Below are 22,595 nucleotides of genomic sequence, written 5' to 3' on the forward strand. Positions count from 1 at the left end.
TTTTTTCCAAAATGGCGTTTTTTACCCCAATTTAAAGTAAAAAGAGTTTTTTTCGGATACAACTCAAGAATGGCTTAACCTAAATTAACTTAAATAAAATTGTCTCTAGTGAAAGGCGATATATCGCGAAAAAAAATTATTCAAAATGGCAGCTAGGAGGTTAGCCATATATTTTGAAAGATTTTATTAAGACCTGAACTTTCTATCTGTAGTGGAAGGCGATATATCGCGAAGTAAACTAATTCAAAATGGCGGCTTGGAGACTAGCCATTTTTTGAAAGATTTTAATAAGATATACAAAATATCTAAATTTCACTCTTCTATCTATTGTGGAAAACGAGATATTGCGAAATGACATAATTCAAAATGGCGCCTTGGAGATTAGCCAAAATTTTGGGAAAGATTTTACAATTTATCAAAATTTGAGATCATTATCGTCTTTATTTATAGAGGGCGAGATATTGCAAAAAAATGAAATTTCGAAAGAAATAGTCGCCATCTTGTTTTCATGAGAGAAATCTTGTGATTTTATTTTCATTAAATGTCGACGCTTTTTAAATTTTTTTTAATTTTTTTAAAGAATAAATGAATTTACATATTCATATTTTAATGTCGAAACGTGACATGTGAAATTCCTATGAAATGTCCTATTTGTGTCCGCAAATAGAGGACAAAATTTTAATGGGGTGATGAAAAAATAAATAATTTTAATCGTATTTTTCCATGATTTTCACCAGTTTTTCATTAATAGACCTTTGTTTAGTGTATTATATTATCTCTTATAATGTATTTTCTATATTAGTGAAAATTGTAAGGCATTTTTTTGAGAGAAAAAATTTGACATCTTGCCGCACCACTTTTGCGGTGGTAAATTACCACTCCTTAAAAGTGTTACTGAAAACACCACTTCTACTTCCGTATTTATCACTTTGCGGTGATAAATACGGAATTTTTTCTATGAGTGAAGGATGTAGCACAGAAGCAAAGAAAACCCACATCTCGCGAATGGTTTGCATGTGAGTTCAACCAAGAGTCGGGAAGTTATCACTGCAAAGCTCAGGAATGATGCTACGTGGGTAGAGTTGATGAAATTATATCATGTAGATTAATAATATAATTAAAAGATCATCCGAGGAAACAATTATTGCGTATGTAATCTTGTAGATAATAAAAAATAATTAGAAATGCCCAATCAAACATGTACTATTAGTTTGTTAATACCAGCTATCAGTTAACAAGTATAGTACTGTAATCGTCGGAAAATCGACCACCACAGATCGGGCTCGAACTTGGTATGAACGTGTTTCAAATATCTCACATTTCGAAAATAATGGTGAAAAACTTTTGATCTGGCTGGCCGGGACCACCACGTTACGTTACGTTTAATGTGGTCCGGAGACTAACGTCTCCTGCGGCCCATGTGGGCCTATCGTGCATCATGTTGCTTAAGACCAGATCACACACACAGAAAAATAAACTTCAAAATGAGATTGGTGAGGCTAGTTTCTGCAGGTATGTCCACTCGCATTCGTTGATGACGAATATTCCCATTTAGTTTGCATTAGATAGTGCGAGTCAAACTGCGAGTCTTGCATTCGCTTTCGGCTTATACAAAAAAAATTCTGTGTGTAACATGTATTTGTCTGGTTTTTTTTTCTAGAAAAAATCATGGCACGAACACCTATAGATTCTTTTCCATAAATTATCTTTGTAAATCTTCAATCTATTTACATTGCAACCCTGCTCAATTTTTCTCTCTATCTTCATACAGTTCTTATTCAGCCCATGAACACATGAATGCAATTCTCATTTCATGCCCTAAACTCAGCAATGCCTAAGAATCTTATATAATGTTTCCCAGGTATGGTCTCGGTGAAAAAGTTCCTCCTTCATGTGCACCAAAAGTAACTTCCGGATGTTGGCGAGAAGTGCAAATTGGGTCGTGGTCAGAATTATATCTGACTACTTAATGCATTTTTCTCTCGGTGAGCTTTCAACAAAAAAAGGCATGAGCAGTGCAGTGGATAAATTTGTGCTCAAGTATTTAATGAATGTTTCAGCAAGAGCTTTTTCTGGCTACATATTGTTAAATACCTAAACTGGTGAGGGTGAAATAAACTTGTGCGGTATACCCAGAGAAATATTTCTGGTCTGTTGGAATGTACGCGATATACTGGACTATACATTAATATGGAGAAATGTGAAGTTTATATTAAAATTCATATTTTAGTGGGGAGTAAACTGCAAATTTGCGGTCAGAATTGTCAGAATAGTGAAGTAATTAAAATATCATGAATGTTCTATTTAATGTGATTTCCACATTTGAATGAATTCTGTAAATTATTCAAACAGATGAGTATGTTTCTGACGATTTACAGGAATTCACAATTAAGCAACATTTAGGCATTTTCAGTGGAAATTGTTTCTATTCCAACATTTAGAATGAAAGATCATTGTCAATGAAAAAATAACATTTTTTTTCAATTGGTATAAGTAAACGAGATATACAGGAAATAGAAAGTAAATATTTTTCACCTTAAGGTGGAAAAAAAAAACATTTTCCACCTTATTCCATTTTATAAAAGGTGTTCTATCAATGTTGATTTACTTGGAATTTATCAATACAATGATGAAAACACGACATGTTTCATGAAGGGTTACTTAAAAGGTTTTCTATTTTGCCTAACATCAATAGAAAATTTAAAAAATATATACATATGCATATACTTTAAAAAATAAAATTTTATGTCAATCGAGGATTTTAAGTTAGATTGACAAACTTAAATTTGAGAACTCAGAGATCAGGGTCAGATGTACAATGTATAAAGAATTACGCTCAAAAATGCAAAAAACGCGAAAAAATGTCATAATCCGCGAACCCGCGAATTTCAATCGCGGATTTACCGAGCTAAACATCAAAATTTTTTCGCGGGAAAAGTATTTTTGGAAATGACTATTCCATCCACAACTTTTCCACACCCGACGTTTTTAAATTTCCGAAATTTTCATTTTTCGATACACCCTAATAAAGCAATGCACTCAATCTTGCATCGAAAAGATCGCCATGCAATCGGATCACGTTGACCAGTTGGATTAGGTGATTGATACACTCCTGTCCGTAAAAAGGCCCTCATGAGAATAAATCAATGGGCCGGCCTTATTGCTATATGGGACATAGAGAAATAATGTTTATTTCGGTTTATTTATTTAAACCTTTTTTAATACATAAAATTGCCGAAACATAAACTTTTTAAACAAGACAAGATAGACTGAAATGGATGTTCTACTATACATCAATTCGATAGATAAGTCATTAAAATGTAGTACAATTATACAAATTATATACATACATTCAAATACACATCAGTATATTAAAGAGAGATAATTTTCAGTATGAATGTTTTTGAATTTATTTAGCATGAAACACGAATATGAACTTTTAGTGTTAATGGAAATCTAAATTTTAACTTTTATGTCCATAATGAATTTTCCAGAACTATAGGTACTTCAGTGACCATCCCACAAGTCTCTTCAATAAATTAACTCATTCATTCTATACATATAGGTATTTCATTTCTCTTTCTCTCTTTTCCGTTATTTCAACACCGAATTTTCAATTTAATAATACTAAAATGCGATAACTAAAATCTTTTTCGTCTTTTTTTTTCGCGCCTACTCGTTTAATTATAATATCCGAGGAAAATTTTGCAATTTTCCCGGGTTTTCAATCATCTGGTACTACATTGATGCCCCTGAGGCGTTCGCCAAAGTGCTCAATTGAAAATAATATGGATTCCAATAATAGTAGAAGAATAGAAGTGAATTCTATCAAGCATAAATACACTTTAGATTACCCCATTGGAGCGAAATTCATTATAAAAGCTTATGCAGAAGTACGTACGGAATATTTCATACTAACGCAGGTGGAAGGAGTACTCAAGTTTGATTAAAGTATTTTAGAATAAAAAATTTTAACCAGAAAAAATTATTATACCTATGTACGTACATATAAATGTATTTTTGTTTAGCCATTTGATTTTAGATTTTTTTTACATTTACTTAACTCATTGCATTGTATGTATTTTTTATTTATTGCGTTTACCACCAAGCTCGTCTAAAAAATGTCGGAAAAAAACTAGAGTTGTTTTATTAAATTTTTACGCGAGACTATTTTTAAATGAAGTTCTTATAATAAATTTTAAGTCAGGAGAAAGAGGGAGGGTTAAAACGAAATTTGTATGACTTTTTCTCAATCCAAGTTGACCCACTGCACTCATATCTTATTCTATAAAAAAAGGGTTGTACTCAGAATATTTGAATTCAGAATAAATAATTCAAATGAGTCGAACAATTTGATCTCTGTTTCAAATCGAGTTCAAGTCCATATCGTAGCGAAATTGTATGATGTGGTCAGAATGCGAATTGCTGGAAGATTCATTTTTCTCTTCGAATGATTCATTTTTCTTCATCGCCTAGCCACCCTGAAATGGTTCTATTCACCTTCTCTTATCGTCAGTGTGTATGTGTACAAGTTGGACGATATTTGCAGAGAGTGAGGTGTGGCAAACAATACTCTCAACCCCTCCCGCTTAGCCCAGGTAATTGAATTGAATTTTCCAGTTTGCCATTTTCCAGAGCACGCTCACGAACTCCAACTCGGTATAATGTGGTTTAAATGGCAATTTCAATTGTTTGAGATACTGAATAGGGGATAGTGGCAGATGGATGATGGTCCTCTTCTCCTTCTGCTTGTGACGAAGCTGGAAATAAGAGAAGGAGAACAAAAAAATACGCCAAGAGGGTCGCTTGAGGCAATTTTGAAGAATTCCAGGCACAGCTAGAACATTAATCTGCTTTTCTTTTCGTCATGCTCCATCCGTGGGTTCATCCCCACAAATTGCCCATACTCCCCCATTGAGAAAATCAATTGTGTTTCTATTATTTCACTGTGAAGATCTTTACTGTTCTACATGAAAATTACACCAATTCATCCCCATTTTCTCACTGTATGTTCTCACTATATATACAACATAAGGACTAAATTGTGCTATTGTATACTATAACTATAAGATATGTATAATTAAATATTGTGTGTATGTATATACATTGACCGAAGAATTCAAATGATATAAAATGTAACTTTAGTGAAACCATTGAAATTCGGGCACTTAAACATTATGTTAGCTAAAGAAAACATTTTGAAGGGAATGAATGGGCACCAAACAGGCGGAGTGCTTCAAAGTTCCAGCTAAGGTTAACTTGAGTTGTTGTTTACATCAACAGTCGAAATAATATTGGATAATTTTACGGAAATAATCAATCTTAATAAAAAGAAATTGGACCGATCATAATGAATTTCGTTGAGAGAGTAAAGGGAGCCGATGAGTTGCAAGCGCCATATAGGAATTTTTCATTTTTAAACTTAATGGGTATACCGGACTTCATCCCATACCCTCTCCCCCTTTGCCGTACATATATAGAACAAAAAAGAACGTTATAGGAGCACAAAACTCTTTCTGGGAGCGTCGACAGGAAACCTTCGTCTTAATCTCCGGAGCTTTCGACGCAGTTTATGCGTCTTCCTTAACGATCAGTAAAATATAGCTTTGGCGGATTGCGTCAATATCGCGAATATCTTGCTCAGCGGTATATTGGAAGACTTTCCGGATTTTTCATCCACTTTTTCACAATTTTTCGCAATTTTTAACATTTGCATAATTTTTACTGGACTCTTTTTTTTTCTTTTTCTCCAGCTTCAAATAGAATTTTCTCACATTTAATTGGAAGCTCGATTAATACATAAAAAGGTAAATTAATGCAATATTAATCAAATTTTATCAAAATATAATTATTTTACCTACCCATTCATAAACTTGGTACATTGTTCAAATGTTTGAAAATGCGCTTTGAGAGTGCCTTAATCTTCACATTTGCTTCTGAAATATTAATTTCATCACATTGTTCATGAATAAATAGCATAAAATTATGCGAAGTTGGCACAAAAGCTGAGAAAAGACCATCTTATGGATGCTTGGGAGACTTTTGCTTTTCTCAAGATGGGGAAACTGTCAAGAACAAAAAGGAACATCCAAAATAACACACGAAAATGAAACAGACGGTGCCAAATGAAAAGTCGTCTTGCACATTTTGATTGGTCCTGTATTCTGTCTACGAATCCCTCATGAATACTGAAGAATCTCTCCGTCATTCATTCGAGGTATTTTTCATTGCAGAATGGGGTGGAAATGTTTATGAGTTTAGTTGAGAAACATAGAGAAATGCATCTCCCTCTTCCACCACCCAACCAGCAGTGGTGGATGGGTGTTCAAAAGGATTTCTTTAGGTATTCATGGTGCCATGTCGGCCACTCTCGGGGCAGCACGACCCTCCCGGTAAGAAGGGAGAAAAACATAAGCTTTCGTTAAATCACAAAATGGTTGTGGGGAACTGCATGAAGCACAACACCCCCACGGAGGAGGAAAAAGACGAAAGCATCAGGATACAGTGTAGGTGTATTACGTGCACAATAGTGATAGGAGAGTAAATACGATTGTACCTTATTCAAACCTCCCAGCATTCAACATTCTATACAAGATGCGTCTATTTGACTCTCTTTATATTCTAATGTTGACTTGCATTTTTTATAAACTCACATCGTTACTCTTTGCCATTTGCTTATTTAGTACCATACGTATTAATAGGGGTGGAAGGAGAATGCTAAAAACCACTATTTTTCACAAATGGTTTACATTTACTTCAAAAATGCAATTTTAATTAACTCAAACATTTTTTTTTCTTTAAGTTTAATTGACATTAAAGGTATGAATTTCTTTTTTTTTTAGAATAAAGAAACATGCAGTCATTCTTCATGGAAATTATATTTTTAGAGACTTTGTTGCACTCTTTTTCATCAATAGAAAATTACCCGAATTTTCCAGGGAAGTGATTAATAGAGATATGATTTTACAAAAGAACAGTGTACAGAACCTATTGTTTACAACAAAAGCAATTTTCTCCGGAATCGCTCACCAAATTTACGAATGCATTTTAGTTCCTAGAATTTATGCACCACAATATACAACAATATAGATTCCCCGTTTTTCCGCAAAATTCCACGAAATCAAAATCAATTAATTCGCAATTACATTTCATTTAACCTGATGCTCTACTTAATAGAATCAACTGTTGTTCATTTAATATTTTGTTGAAAATTATGAAAAAGTATGAAAGTTTGTGTTTTTTTTTAATTGTTCATGCAGTTAATACAATTATATTTAAAAAAGCATTTTTTTTATTCTATTTAAATTATATTTGCATCGAAACTCCTACAATTAGCTCTCTATCAAAACATACTCAATTTTCAAAAAACATGTTCTTTTTTTTTTCAAAAAAGAAGTTGACATTTTTCAACAAAAAAATATAAACTTTCGTAATATTTCGTGAATTTTCACCTAAATGTGTACGTTTCAATTTGATTTTATTTACATAAAAGAGATATATTTAAGTCTCTGGTCTCGACGGGATATTTTGCACTTGTCAATTTACTGCATTGAAATTGGGTGTTTGTGGAATTAGGTATTGAATTCACATTGGAAATTCCAATTAAAATAGCAATTTAGTTGTCGTTTAAAATCCTCTTAAAAGGTTATCCACACGAGAACTGCTTATAAATGCTCCAATAGAGCTTGCGATTTGCAGAAAGTTGAGAAGCTTAGAGAAGAATTTCGAGGATTTTGCAAGCAATGTAGCTATAGTATCATATGGATACAAAAGATCAAACACTCCATTTCAATTGATTCGCAGCTTTTTGTATAGGATGCGTGATAAGATTTTGGTATGAAAAAGAGCTGCGAAATTGCGTCTGCGAAAGCAGCTTTTGCACGACACACTCCATTGAGCAAATTTACAATATCCCTCGAGGGTATTGTGTATGGTTTTCCACTACATGTAGAATTTTTTTCTTTCACAACACTAGACTATGGAAAATTTGGTCATTTTTTTTCTAATTCACCCGTCACCGCAGCGACAAATTACGTACGGTTTTCACGTCACATTAGATGAACTCAACGTGGGAGAAAAATTCAGAGAAATTCAATCAATATACTGTTGCGGCGGGGCTTAAAGCCGCGGAAAGCTCTGGTGCTGAATCTTCTGCCATGCCCGACCTTGGGAGGAACCAGTGAAAAACTTTGGGTTTAAGGGAAAAATTCAAATACATAGTGGTTTTATTGTTTCTTCGGGGGTCTTATAAAATGGGGTTTTGGGCTTCTTGCCGAGAGAAGAATCTTCTTCTTCACGAGATTGTGAAAAGTTTCACAGGAATTTATCACCGGCGTGATATTCTCCTGCTAAGAGAATACAGCCCCTGGAGTTAGGTCTGAAACTCTCTGAAGAAAGTCCCAAATCTTTTGTGAGCGTCTCTATGCGAGATGTCACCTCAACCACTACTGGAGTGGGAACTTCCCCAATGAGGAGCTTATAGAAAAATGGCTCGCTCTTTGGCGGCTGTTTTAAAGTTAGTCGCTCTTGTGGCGATAGTTTAAAGATGGCTCTTTTAGTGAGGCTTTTTAGTGCTCAGAGCTCTGAGGTGGGATGTCCTTTTGGAGGTCCTTCCTCTTTAGCGGCGCACCGCTGAATGCGTGCCGACTGAGCGTGCACACTGCTTATATAGGGCCCTCAGGGCTATTGCATCATCCTTTTTGACGCTAGGGGTGCGTCATTTAGGGGAATGTGGCCAAGGGGCATGTCATTTTTTGGGGAACAGATTCTTGATTCCAGAATCTGATTCCTTTATGGAAAATTATTAGAAAAATTCTCCGCAACAGGGGGGAATTTATTTATGACGTTTTAGGGGGTATTCAAAAATATTTGGGAGGTAAAAATTAAGCATTTTTGGGGGTTTTTAAGAGCATTGTTCGGCATCGCCGTAACAATACAATGCTGCGGAGCTTTTGGGAACTTAGTCTTGTTATTCATCTACTTTATTTACCTATCGTTTACTTGGAAAATTGGGGAGAATTAATTTAATCGAATATTTTATGCGAAATATTCACGCAAGGGTGGACTAATACGTAACAAACATCCCCACTTAAAGAAGCCCACATGTGTAGAACATTGCAACCACTACTGCCTGCCTGGCTGAATTATAACCCTTGAGCCCCACTCATAGCCCACAAAGAAAGCTCCTTTGCAAACAAAATAAACATTTCTCATTCACATTAAATTGCCAGACTTGAACAAATCTCATTAAATTTAAATATATACAGAAACAAACTATAGTAAGCGTTCATGGAAATGACGGAGAAATTTTTTAGATCTGATTTTCTGCTAAACGAAGCGATTAACTTAAAACAAAAGCAAATTCCAACGTTGTGAAAGTAGTACATATATGTGTGTATATATACATATGTTATATAAATTTTGCAGTACTCAACTTTTAAAGACAGAAAAAGCATCCTGAAAGGTTATGAGATTTATTGCACGTTTCATTTCCTTTCAAATGAAAATATACTTTTTAGATTTGATTTACCTAGAAGCCACCGGTTTGTATAAAAATTTCTTAAACACATGGAAAGAGTTTAAAATCTTCGAGTTCTCTTTGTTGGTTATCGTTGTTCCTTCTTTTCTATACAAATCTACATCGTTTGTCCGATTACGATGAAATTTGGTACAGAGGCTTCTTATATCAGGCGGTTTCAGATGATCGTATTATATTCCCCCAAACCCCATCCAGGTAGCCCCCATATAAATCTCATGCATTTTTTGAGAATTTTTGAGTTTTTGCAAAATATGTGTTTGAGATGGTAAGCCGGCCGAAACACTTTTTTCCACCAACATTTTCATAATTTGGGAACGCTAAAATGTATATACTTATACTAAAAGTTAAATTCCTATTTGAAGTCGTCGATTTTTTTTATATACAGTGGGACCCCAGTACAACGACCACTCGGATGTACTCTTCACACTCATTATTTTCAATGCGCGAGAGTAGCTCAACCAAGTGGTCGTTGTACTGGGGTCCCACTGTATTTACAATAATTTTAGTGTAAGCTGTTAACAATAAAGTTGAACCCCAAATATAATTTCTATTATATTATTATATTTTATATATTATATTAGGTATAGTATTATAATTTACAGACATAAGACAATACAATTTTCTTCTGGGTTTTTCGTCGAAGGAAAATGTAATCTTCACTTAGAAAGACTCACATTTTCCCAGACCTTTCGGCTCCAGTCGGAGCCTTCTTCAGTGGTCAAGCGTGGGAAAATTTTCCCTATCTCTGGGCGCACATCAATTTAATAGAACGAAAAAACATTTACACACTAGACGGAGCTCAACTTCGTCATCAATTTTGATCACAAAGAAGTTTTCTTTGTGATGAGCTTGTGTACATCTTGGGTAAAGCTTGTGAAAATATTGATTCGAATAAGTTTAGAGGGTTTTATAATTTAGTTTTTGATACCTAGTCACATCTTAGAGCTTTTAATCCATACCTTGTGCGTCACCTAAATTTAATTTTAATATACTAAATTTTTATTTTAATGTATATCGTATTTCATTCAAATTAATGAAAAGCAAAGAAAGACAGATAATATTTTAATTAAAATTTCCTATTCAATAACATACCTTTCCACTCATGAGGAAAATTAAATTGATATTTCTCACTCAAAAATAAAATGAAATATTTTCCAATTTTGGCTCAATGAATTAATCTCATTACAATTTAAAACAAAAAAAACTCTCAATGTTTGTAAATGAAAATACAACATTTTCCAATTTACATTTCATTGAAAAAAACTCTCACTATATTTTAATGACATCAAGTAAAGTTAATGGTTGAATTTAAAAAGGGTATATAAGTCAAATTTTTATTCAAACAGTAAAGCTTGTTTGAAATTCTGTGCATTGAATTAAACACTAAAGGAAAAACTTATATGATTTTCAGGTGTACTTTAAGATCCTTCTTGAAGGTGGACCAAGTATAAAAAAATTAGGAATAAAAAATCCGCTTTTACCCACATTTTAGTTGCTGAAGGATAAAATAACGGGGTTTTTTTAAACATTGGGCCTTATTCAGCGACCAAGAAACCCTTGAAATCCGCTTGAAATCTTGAAATTTCAGTACAAAATTCAAAGATTTCAAGGGTTTCTTGGTCGCTGAATTAGGCCCATTATTTATAGTATTAAAACATTTCATTATCACCACCCCACTATATAATTTCCATACAAATTCGCTATTTATTTGTGGCATATTTCCATTAATGCTTATATAAATATAACGGGCTCTATTTTTTAGTGAATATTGAATATGTCGGGAACTTCTACCTGTTCATTTGGGAGCCCCCGTTCATACTCTTTCCAACTAATATACGGTCCCATATAATAGCCTCAATTGTTTATTCATACGTGATTCGAAGCTCGTGTTTTCAATTAAACTTACGCTGAATTATTTCCTCAGACATAATAAAAACCATTCCAAACTTAACAATTCAAATATTTTTACTAATTTCAACGTAATCTATATAATAAAGAAAGGATTTCGTGTCTGTACAGCTATGTGCATTTCTACACCGTTGGTCCGATCGTGATGAAATTTGGTACAGAGACTACTGATACCAGGCGGTTTTTACCAACGAATAAATCTTCCATTAAATATATTTCAATTCATCACAATTCCTTTCTCCCTCTAAAATTTGCGCGAAGCGGGGCGAGGTAAATTGGAGCGAAGCGACAATTTACCTCGTTTTATAATAATCATCCCGAAATATGAGTGGATGAATGAAAGTTGATTGGCAATTCTCTTTATACGTATTAATTTACAATTTACATACATACATACATACATACATACATATGTACATGTTATGATATGTTGCTATGTAAAGTAAGCAAAGTAAGTATATGGATTTATTTACTTATAAAGGGAAGGGAGTTAGAAAATTTTCTGCGATGTAATCTCTGTAGGAGGTATAATTAAAACAAGATGAAGCACTGCACCATTTACTTAGAAATAATTCCCAACTGTGGGCGAAATTGCATTAAATTGAGTCATAATTGTAAATTATATTGCAGCACCGTGGATTTATATACATAACGTACACCATATAGGGTGAACACATAAATAAAGCTGAAATTACAGGGACGACAATTCACACCCCAACGCTCTAGGGGTAGGTCCTTTTGATTATACTCAATCGACTGGAGCGCGGAGGAAATCATTAGAAAAGTTAAATGACATATAAATCCCATTTTAATGGAAATCATTGAATAAATTTACCCGAATGCCTTCAAGCTCTTTTGAGTCTCGTCTGAATTTTCGCGAGCGTGTCAATAAACTCTTTGAGAAGAAATTTGGTGTCTGTATATTGCAATACTTCTTGTTCTGTTATGAATCTGCTGAACATTTTAGTAACTTTTTAAAGATACACCAAAAAAAAATAATACATATCATTTTAGTATGTTATTATATTATTACGAAATACGAACTTTCGTATGGTGGAAAAGGTGTGGAAGAAGAAAATGCAATTTTGACTTACCGATAATGTCACTTCTTTCATGGTGTGAACATAACTGCTTTTCGAACCGGCTCGTTTCAGTCGCTCCTCCTATCCACTCACTAAAAACTTGAATTAAATCAGATTAAATCTTTTACTTATCAGCAGAATTAGCAGAACCAATTTTTTTTAAACATATCTTTGCTTTAATTATTATTTAGAAAAAATGTAGAAGATAAAAAAAAACTTTTATTGAATGTTTAATTATTTTTATAAGTTTTAGAGAGTTTGTGCCGGTCTTAGTAAAGAATGAAACTACGATTTTCTTCTCAGGGCACTATAATTAGGACAGGAAGGGCAAAGTATTATATACCCGTTCCAATTCGTACTGTATCAATCACCATACAGAATTCCATCATGATCGGCTCACCCCTTTTGTAGGAATTCATTCAGACAGAGAAAAGGGCTTTTATTGTTCATTAAGATTAAAACATTGGAAATCCACCTAATAAGGTTGAAACTTAGGTATGTAGTCCAATTAAGTTGGACTACCTAGAGATTTTATTTGAGCGGTAGGGCGTAGCCAACTAAATGCCCCACATGCGCTCCCAACGAAACTCAGCAATAGACTGACTCATACCGGAGCGTGCATACGAAGGTTGCTAACACATACCCGCATAGCCTAGGACATTTAGCTCGCACATTCCCTCCACCCATTAGCCATGAGACTAGGGTCTGGAAAAAATTAGGACTACAGGTAGGACTTTTTTATCAAATGCTTTTAATAAAAAATTTGCTCTTACCAATTAAATCATACTCCTTCGATGAATTAATTATTTAAAAATTCATTGACACAAAAAATGTTTTATATTGAGAATATGTTCAAGATCATGAGGAAGATATCTCATAAATTAATGGAAAGGATTATTTTTAACATTCAACCACTTTAAGCTTTCCAAAACACCCTCATGAATTTTATGTGGCTGTTTGAGGCTCTCGTTTATACTGTTTATTTGCAATAATCTCTTATTTAATGTCTTCACAGTCACTTTCACTCGATTCAAGGCGAGTGAATATAAATCTTTCATGGTTTTTCTTGGTAAATCATTTGCTCGGTAAATGGTAGCCAAAATGATTTTCTTGTAAACATGAAGAGCGACAAAATTTTCAAAAAAAGCATTGAAAAATTAAACCTTATATAGAATACGTTGTGAAGAGAATCCCATTAACTTCATAAAAAGCTTTCTCATTGGTCTTGTGTGGAATGCTTAGAGTGATTTTGATAAATTCAGTGAGTGTAATTGAAAAATTATTTTTCTCATGAATTTTGAGAACACGTAGAGAGCATTAGAGTGCGCATAGTGTCATAAATGGGTTAACAAATGACAAAATCTGCTGGAATCCGTTGAGATTGTTGCTCCTTGTCCCCGACCAGGGGTTTTCCTGCAAGACATTTTATGTGGAATAGCCATAAACAGAGGGAGCTTAAAGTGCCACCGTGGGAGAAGATTGCAAAAGAGAGAGGGTTGCAAACAAGAAAAAAAAAGACAGCGCTCACGACAAATTTTCTCACTCATAGGGAGGATTTTCCTTATGCGATGGAGAAAAACAAGGAACAAAAAAGTGGAGCTGTGTGGGTAGTAAGGGATGACAGCTCAGAGCCTTTAAGTGCATGGAAGAAAATTGAGTAACTGGCACGAAATGTGTTGGGGATATTGCATGGTGACACTGGTCAACGTGTGTAGACACAGTGTGGGTGGAAATATATTGTGTCGCCCAGACAGAAACTGTCATGATACTTAAAGAAGATTTTTCTTTTCTCTTTTTTCCTCTCAATACCTTAACGTTGAAATTTGCTCGCCACGTGTTCATAAAATGAAGGGAAAAGAAACTACATATTTGTAAGATTTCTGATTTTTTTTAAAGATTCTGAATTCATATCAATGACTTTAAAAATGTTAAAAATTAATATATATTTCAAAACTATACATATCATATCTAACATAAGTTCATAAATTCCGTTTAATCAATCATACTTTCTTGACAAAATAAGCACAAAAACTCTTAAAGAGGAAATAAACTTCATAAAAAAGTTAAATAAATTACGCGCAATCAATCCTTGCTAGTATGTAAGTTAAACTCACCAGATTTATTTTTGCAACATATAACTTTAGTTGGAAGTTGTATTTAACCAGATGTTTTATGTTGTATTTTTCACTTGTTTTTTTTTCGCAGAAAGCTTCACATTATCCACAGCAAATCCCATTGCTTTGCCCTACTTCAATTTCGATGTGCAGCGAAATGTCACAGTGACTGTCGGACAAACAGCCTTCATCCATTGCCGTGTTGAGCGACTCGGTGATAAAGATGTAGGTATATTACACCCTATGTTACACAGAAGTCATACAAAATCACATCTTAAAAGCATTGAAAATGTCCGAAACCCAAGGTTCAATTGAAAAGTGATTGAATGGATTGAATTTAGAATCAATCACTTTGAGAGAAAGAAAGATCAATTAAATCATTTATTTTTTAATTAAAAACACTCAATATGGTTGAAAAACATAAGCTCGTAATTCTTTGTTTATAATGATCTATATAGACGATAGTTGTGGTGATGTGATGAAACTATATATAAAAGTTTCCCGAGTTTCCTGAAGTAAAGCACCCGTGGGAGATGAACAATTCGAAGTGAATTATGCATTCCGACACCAATCTTATATATAACATCTTCGGTGGCAGAAACTCGATAAGATTTAATTGAAAACGCGATCCACCCAACACGATAAATCCCATCTTAATTGCTCCCCGGAGCGATTATCTTTCGAATAACTTTGCGGACGACAAACAATAATAGTGATTCAATTCTCTCGGTCTACCAGTTTGGACGTATAATTGCTTTCTCACCCATGGTTCAGGAACCCCCTCAACATGTTGGCGTTTGATTAATAAATGCATTGCAACTCTTTCCTGACTGCTGTATAGGGATGAACGGGATGAAGGAGACGAAAAACATTTTGGTAGTTGATTTCTTTATGGTTTTTCTCAGACGAGTAATTTATGAAAAGTCAAGAAAATCATTTGGGTTACAGAATGGAAAGGTGTATCAAATTATTACACAAAAGGACAATCATCTCGATGAAAATAATCAGTAAATGACTACAATCGTGAATTAATTCTAATTTAAGTGAATACTGAACGTTTAGTACGACCAGGCGCTTTCACTTTATATTTCCACACTTCTAGCTGCCTTCATCGTGACGACCTTTGAATTGGTATCAATGAGAAAATAAAGTAAATTTATTCAATTAATTCAGACACTTAATTTAAAGTAATCAACCTTTTAAGCACAAAACTCGTCAATTTAACACATTTTAATAAACTATTAAGGAAAATCGAGTGTAAATATTTTCTTTATTCCATTAAACACAAGATATTAAAGAAAAATACCCATGCAACAAAACTCAAACAGAAACAAATAAATGATTTTAACTTAATGTCACATCCTTTGCTAAAATTATACCTAAAAGCTTCGCCCAAAATATTTAGCAGAATTTTATTTCTTGCATTCATTGAATTCTCGTGAAATTTTACTTTTTTTAATCTCATTTCTCCATTCTGGGGCTGCGTCTTTATTCAGCAGCGTAGAAAAGAAGACGTATGTTATAAGAAAAGTATCATAATTTCAGAGATTTTGAACCCTTTTAGAAATTTCACGAAAACGTGACACACCTTGATAAGATAGAAGAGATTATCTATGAGACACGTCGTCCCCATTGTGAATTGCTGATTCTTCTTCAGTTTCACCTACTCATTTTCTCTCGCGTTGAGATGTCTTTCAGGCTTTTTGTCACTCATGCTTTTACACACCACCACCACGTTGTCGTCCTTCCCCTCTCTTCACGAAGCTTTTCTTGCCACATCACCCGAGACTCGTGAGACAATTTCCTCTGACATTTTCACTGCAATTTTAATAAAATTCGTTATATAGCTATTTTTCATTTCTGCACCACACACACGTTTCGTGTTAAGTAGCGCCAAAAAATTTGGGCTGGATGTACATTTTTTTTAGGAAATGGCTAAAAACTATCTCCGAGAAACTTCCCACTACGTCATCCCCCAAAATCTTTTCTCACACGAGGGTGGTATTCAATTGGTTGAGGGAACTTGTTGAGATGGAAGAAAAAGTTTTGGTGGCCGAAAATGGAGCTAAGAAAAGTTTTACCGCAAGAGAAGAGATGTCATCGCAATGGGGCAGGTCCAGGTATATATAGCAAGAAGGGGAATCGATATGCTGTCCACGGACATTTGCAGAAGTTATTAATCAAATCCCAAAAAGGAAGAAGTCTTCGGGCCCCGCATTTAAAGCTTACAATTTGTGTCCGTGCCAAAGGGGAGATCGTGGTTGGGGGAAAAAGTTGGATTAGACAAGACAGAGTTGTTGTCGTTTATACTCTCTGGACAAAAAGCAAAAGTTCCCATTTAGACGAAAACTTCCCCTTTGATTGGGCAAGAGCCAGCAAGAAAAATTGCACACCTTCATTCACTTATAGATAACGAGGTAAATTGTCGCTTCGCTCCAATTTACCTCGCCCCGCTTCGCGGGGATTTGTTGCGCTTCGCGCAAATTTTAGAGGAAAAAAATTGTGATGGTTTGATTGAGGCCACTTATAAATCCCGGAGAAAAATTTTGGAAAGAGAAGAAATCATTTTCATACAACACTTTAGGCGCCAAATTCAAAAATTTGCAAAAACTGCATGAAATCTCTATGGGGGCTACCTGAAGGGGGGCTTTGGGGGGAAAATGAATACGGCCATCTGAAACCGCCTGTTATAAGGGGCCTCTGTACCAAATTTCATCGCGATCGGACAAACGGTGTGGATTTGTATAGAAAAGTCGGAACGACGATTACCAACAAACAGGCCTTTCTTTATTATATAGATGGGAAGCTCTCATCGAACAAAAAAGAAAAAATTCGCAAAGAGAAGAAATCATTTTCATACAACACTTTAGGCGCCAAATTCAAAAATTTGCAAAAACTGCATGAAATCTCTATGGGGGCTACTTGAAGGGGGGCTTTGGGGGGAAAATGAATACGGCCATCTGAAACCGCCTGTTATAAGGGGCCTCTGTACCAAATTTCATCGCGATCGGACAAACGGTGTGGATTTGTATAGAAAAGTCGGAACGACGATTACCAACAAACAGGCCTTTCTTTATTATATAGATGGGAAGCTCTCATCGAACAAAAAAGAAAAAATTCGCAAAGAGAAGAAATCATTTTCATACAACACTTTAGGCGCCAAATTCAAAAATTTGCAAAAACTGCATGAAATCTCTATGGGGGCTACCTGAAGGGGGGCTTTGGGGGGAAAATGAATACGGCCATCTGAAACCGCCTGTTATAAGGGGCCTCTGTACCAAATTTCATCGCGATCGGACAAACGGTGTGGATTTGTATAGAAAAGTCGGAACGACGATTACCAACAAACAGGCCTTTCTTTATTATATAGATGGGAAGCTCTCATCGAACAAAAAAGAAAAAATTCGCAAAGAGAAGAAATCATTTTCATACAACACTTTAGGCGCCAAATTCAAAAATTTGCAAAAACTGCATGAAATCTCTATGGGGGCTACCTGAAGGGGGGCTTTGGGGGGAAAATGAATACGGCCATCTGAAACCGCCTGTTATAAGGGGCCTCTGTACCAAATTTCATCGCGATCGGACAAACGGTGTGGATTTGTATAGAAAAGTCGGAACGACGATTACCAACAAACAGGCCTTTCTTTATTATATAGATGGGAAGCTCTCATCGAACAAAAAAGAAAAAATTCGCAAAGAGAAGAAATCATTTTCATACAACACTTTAGGCGCCAAATTCAAAAATTTGCAAAAACTGCATGAAATCTCTATGGGGGCTACTTGAAGGGGGGCTTTGGGGGGAAAATGAATACGGCCATCTGAAACCGCCTGTTATAAGGGGCCTCTGTACCAAATTTCATCGCGATCGGACAAACGGTGTGGATTTGTATAGAAAAGTCGGAACGACGATTACCAACAAACAGGCCTTTCTTTATTATATAGATTGGAGTTTTGTTTTATTCATTGTGAGTGCTCTCGTGTGGTGTCAGATGTGGTATGAGTAGCATCCTCACCCTGTCATTTAACCACCCCATCCCGACCACTCGTAGACACGATGTGGGTTATAAGCAATTTCTCTATGACATAGTCCTGAATGTGGTGTGTGTGTGAGTGATAAAGTTCTTATCTTTTTGAAACAAATAAAATAAATTGGAATCGATTATTCAAGTTGAAGGAGAGAGGAAACATACAAAACATCTTCACCAGAAGTTACATGTTTTATTCTCCCAAGAAATCTCGTGAATTTTACCACAACTCCCCTTTTTTATCCCAATTTGGCATTACAGAATGTTAAAGAAAGTATATCACATTGAATGTCTGTTTTATACGAAAGAAATTTACCTACTATAAAAGCTTTTGCCGCTTTTGCTGTCAATCTTAATATTTTAGTGGTTTTTGACCAAAATCATTTAACACGAAATTTTAGGAACTATTTAGGATTAAGTTTAAAGGACGTTAAAAGCGGAGAAATTAATACACAAAAGGAGAATTATAAAATATTCATCATGAAAATTGGATTATTGACTAAAACTTTTTTGGTAGTTTAATATTTTCAGAGATTTTTGTATTTATCAAAAGTTTTTAAATTAATCAACAGGGAGAAACGTGAATTTCTATTCCCTATAAATATTTGACGTTGTCTTTTTTGTGAACTTACTGCTTTTTGAAGCTGCTATTAACAAAAAAAAATAGAAAAATTCATTCTCCAATCTTCTTGATAAATCTATGAATTCTTAAATTTTAAAGCGAACCACAAACTCTCTTTTTAGCTGTGTTTCTTTCAGACACAGCTTTTGTGTACCGAGCAAAATCGAAAGTCGTCAGATCGGGCTCAAACTTGGGATAAGCACGAATTAGGGTCCCCACATTCCAAAAAACGTATGCGCCAAAAAATTTTTTTTCCGGCCGGCCGGCCGGCCGGCCGGCCGTCCGGAACCTTTTGCTAAATTACAAGAGAACGGTAATAGATAGAGACTTGCGGTAAACGGCAAAGTTTAAATATCGACTGGAAGACATTCGATTATGATGTCAAATTTTACCCCCCACCACCGCGTCCGCCATTTTGAATAACCTCAAAATTTTGTTTTCGCTATATCTCAGCCCCTGTAATAGCTAAAAATCTGAAATTTTTATATGTTGTAAAGGCCATCAATACCTTTCCAACGATACCTCATTTTCGAAAATCGGTCAAGCCGTTTAGTCAATATGGCCGCCACAATTTTTCATCGAAAATCGACCATAACTCGAAAACGGCTTCACCGATTTTGATCAACCTGGGCTCAAATGAAAGCTCTCAACAAACCCTACAACTCTCTAGAACATCCGAAGTTTCAAAAGTGACCGCTAGGGGGCCAAAAATCAAAAACAAAATTTTCGATGAGTTTTCGATGAATATCTCGAAAACGCCATTATCGATTTGCTTCATTTTTTGATATGTTATAGCTGACTATATTATCTAGCTTCATGCCAAAAATGAAGAAAATCTATGTCGCCGTTCTCGAGATATAGCCTTCCAAAGTTAGCATGTAATATCTCGGGTTCTACAAGTCCGATTTTGATCAACTCAAGCGCAAATGAAAGATTTCGTGAAACCCTACAAATGTCTAGAACATTGCAACTTCGAGAAATGACCGCAAGAGGCGCTAAAATCGAAAACAAAGTTTTCGAAAATTTCGAACTCGAATTTTTCGAAAATGGCGACATAAATTTTTTTCATTTTTCGATATGTTATAGCTGACTTCAAGACCTTTCAAACAAAAAAAAAATTATGAAAATCTATGGATCCGTTCTCGAGATATGGCCTTCCAAACATTTCTTAGGGTATGACTTCAACTTTTCCCGACTTTGCGCGTATTTAAATTAATTCGCGCTCTAGTTTACTCTCACAAAATTGGTACACTGAAAGAAACACAGCTCCCGTAAGCTTGGTCAGCTTACCAGTACATTTTTTCTTTTATTGGATCGCATTGGATAAAAAGCTCTATCCTCGATACAAGCTACATATTCCTTTTTCCCACTTTGTAATTCCACACAAGGTTACCGCTTTTCAACTTCCTCATTGCCGAAGGTCAGAGTTTTGATGTGGAAATGAATAAAATATTAAGTAATATATCCCAGGAGCTGGAAAATCTTTTACGACACGATATGGGAAAGAGAAAAAGGGATTCACTTTCCCGTGGTCAGGTTCTGACGGTGCTTTTAACATAAACCCACCATATCTCGTACACCACGTCAATATCCATCCATTAATTTCTATATAACCCCACCTTGGTTGCAAAAGACGCAAAGTATAAGAGGCTATGTGGAAGGTAAAAAAAAAAGAGAGCAGTAGGAAAATGAATATAAATAGCAATGTTCCACCCTATTATCCATTCCCGCTTACAGCGAACCACCTTCCATTAATATCCTTGATTGGATATTGAAGCACACGACGCGACGGTAGAAATCCCCCACCCACTGACCCGTAGAAATGGGAAAAAAAGGAGCAAAACCTTAATGAAGATGTTTCATAAAGCAAACTCACAGAACATTTATCAAGCAGCGGGGATTCAATATATTGCCTCATGGAAAAAATGCAAGGGGATGATTTTCTTTTTCGCATTCCCTTTTGCATGACTTCAGCAAAGCGCAAAAGGTGAGTGGTAAAAAAAGAGCGCAATGTCAAGTTGAGACGTATAAACTATATATTGTTCATTTTGCATTAGAAACTCCTCCGAGATGTGAAAGGAAATTTCATCACGAACCTTACAAGCTTGCGTCTGTATAATGCTTTCACCCAACTTGAAACGGTTGCCGCTCATTCAGTGCAGTACGGCACATCTCCCTGTTTGCCTTTGAAATAGATATCATTCCAAAGGCATGCCCTTAAGGGTTCAATAGGAAGAAATTCCCTTACACTAAAAGGGCCCAAAGGAAAGTACTTAATTATTTTATCAACATTAATGGCACAATTAGGACTTGATCTCAGGAGATTAATCTTTGCTCGTTAAGATTTTAGAATGGGTCACGTCTTCAGCAAATAAATCTCAAACAAAAGCTCACGTTTGAAAGCGCCCCTTTTATCAATTTTTGAACCAGCTCTCGAAGAATATAAAATAGGCTTTAAACCCTTCTTACAGAATGATTAACAGCAAAAAAGAAAGATTTAAAAGTTATAACAAAATTGGCAAGGAATAAAGGTTAGGAGACGACGGGCAACTCATACCAAGAAATTCCACTAAACCTTTCTCACCTTGGGAAATTGTCTCTTAAAATCTGTTATTAGCGATTGGCTAATAACTAGCATATAAGATGACATTGAAATTTTTATAAACTTGTGCAAAATATTATTATGTATAAAATACAATACGATTGGAAAGTATATTGACAAGAGATTCAAATATTCGCCATTTAAAATAAAAAGTAGAAATATTATAATATTATAAATATTAAAATATAAAATTAATAAAAAACTAAAAAAGAGCCTATATAACTAAAAATTGAGTGGCATCAAATATTAAGCGTCAAAAATTATTAGTAATAAAATTCTAATGATAAAAGTTTTAGCTATAAAAATTTATGTCAAATAAGAAAACAACAATAATTAGCCCCTTTGAGTTGTTATTTCAACAAGGATTTCCAGTTAGTGCAGATAATAAAAAGTCTTTCCTGTGATATTTCTTTATAGGTTTCGTGGATAAGGAAAAAGGATCTCCACATCCTCACCGCAGGCGCGCTAACTTACACGTCAGATCAACGATTTCAGGTTTGTCTTGGCCATTGCTCTTTTCTGTTTTAATATCACATCACGGGTGAATGAAGGCAACACTGGAGCTTTAGTATTTAATTAGATATGCCCGAGGATTGGATGAAGAAAAAAAATAGAAATGAGCGTATGAATGCGTTGATATTTCAGCATCTTTGGGATGAAAATGTGCCCATGTGTAATTAAGGGGGCTCTATCTTGGGGGAAGA

General features: G+C 34.9%; 1 protein-coding gene across 2 annotated transcripts in view; it reads left to right on the forward strand.

Moving 5' to 3' along the window:
• Positions 1-22,595, forward strand: part of LOC129793408 (zwei Ig domain protein zig-8-like) — a 99,268-nt gene that overhangs the window by 22,441 nt on the left and 54,232 nt on the right. For both annotated transcript variants that reach the window (XM_055833409.1, XM_055833408.1), the window contains 2 exons: positions 14,734-14,867; positions 22,309-22,386. In XM_055833409.1, coding sequence (XP_055689384.1) covers positions 14,734-14,867; positions 22,309-22,386 — 212 coding nt within the window. The remainder of the gene's footprint in view (positions 1-14,733; positions 14,868-22,308; positions 22,387-22,595) is intronic.

Source organism: Lutzomyia longipalpis, chromosome 3 (assembly GCF_024334085.1).
Source record: "Lutzomyia longipalpis isolate SR_M1_2022 chromosome 3, ASM2433408v1".
NCBI classification, from domain to species: domain Eukaryota; kingdom Metazoa; phylum Arthropoda; class Insecta; order Diptera; family Psychodidae; genus Lutzomyia; species Lutzomyia longipalpis.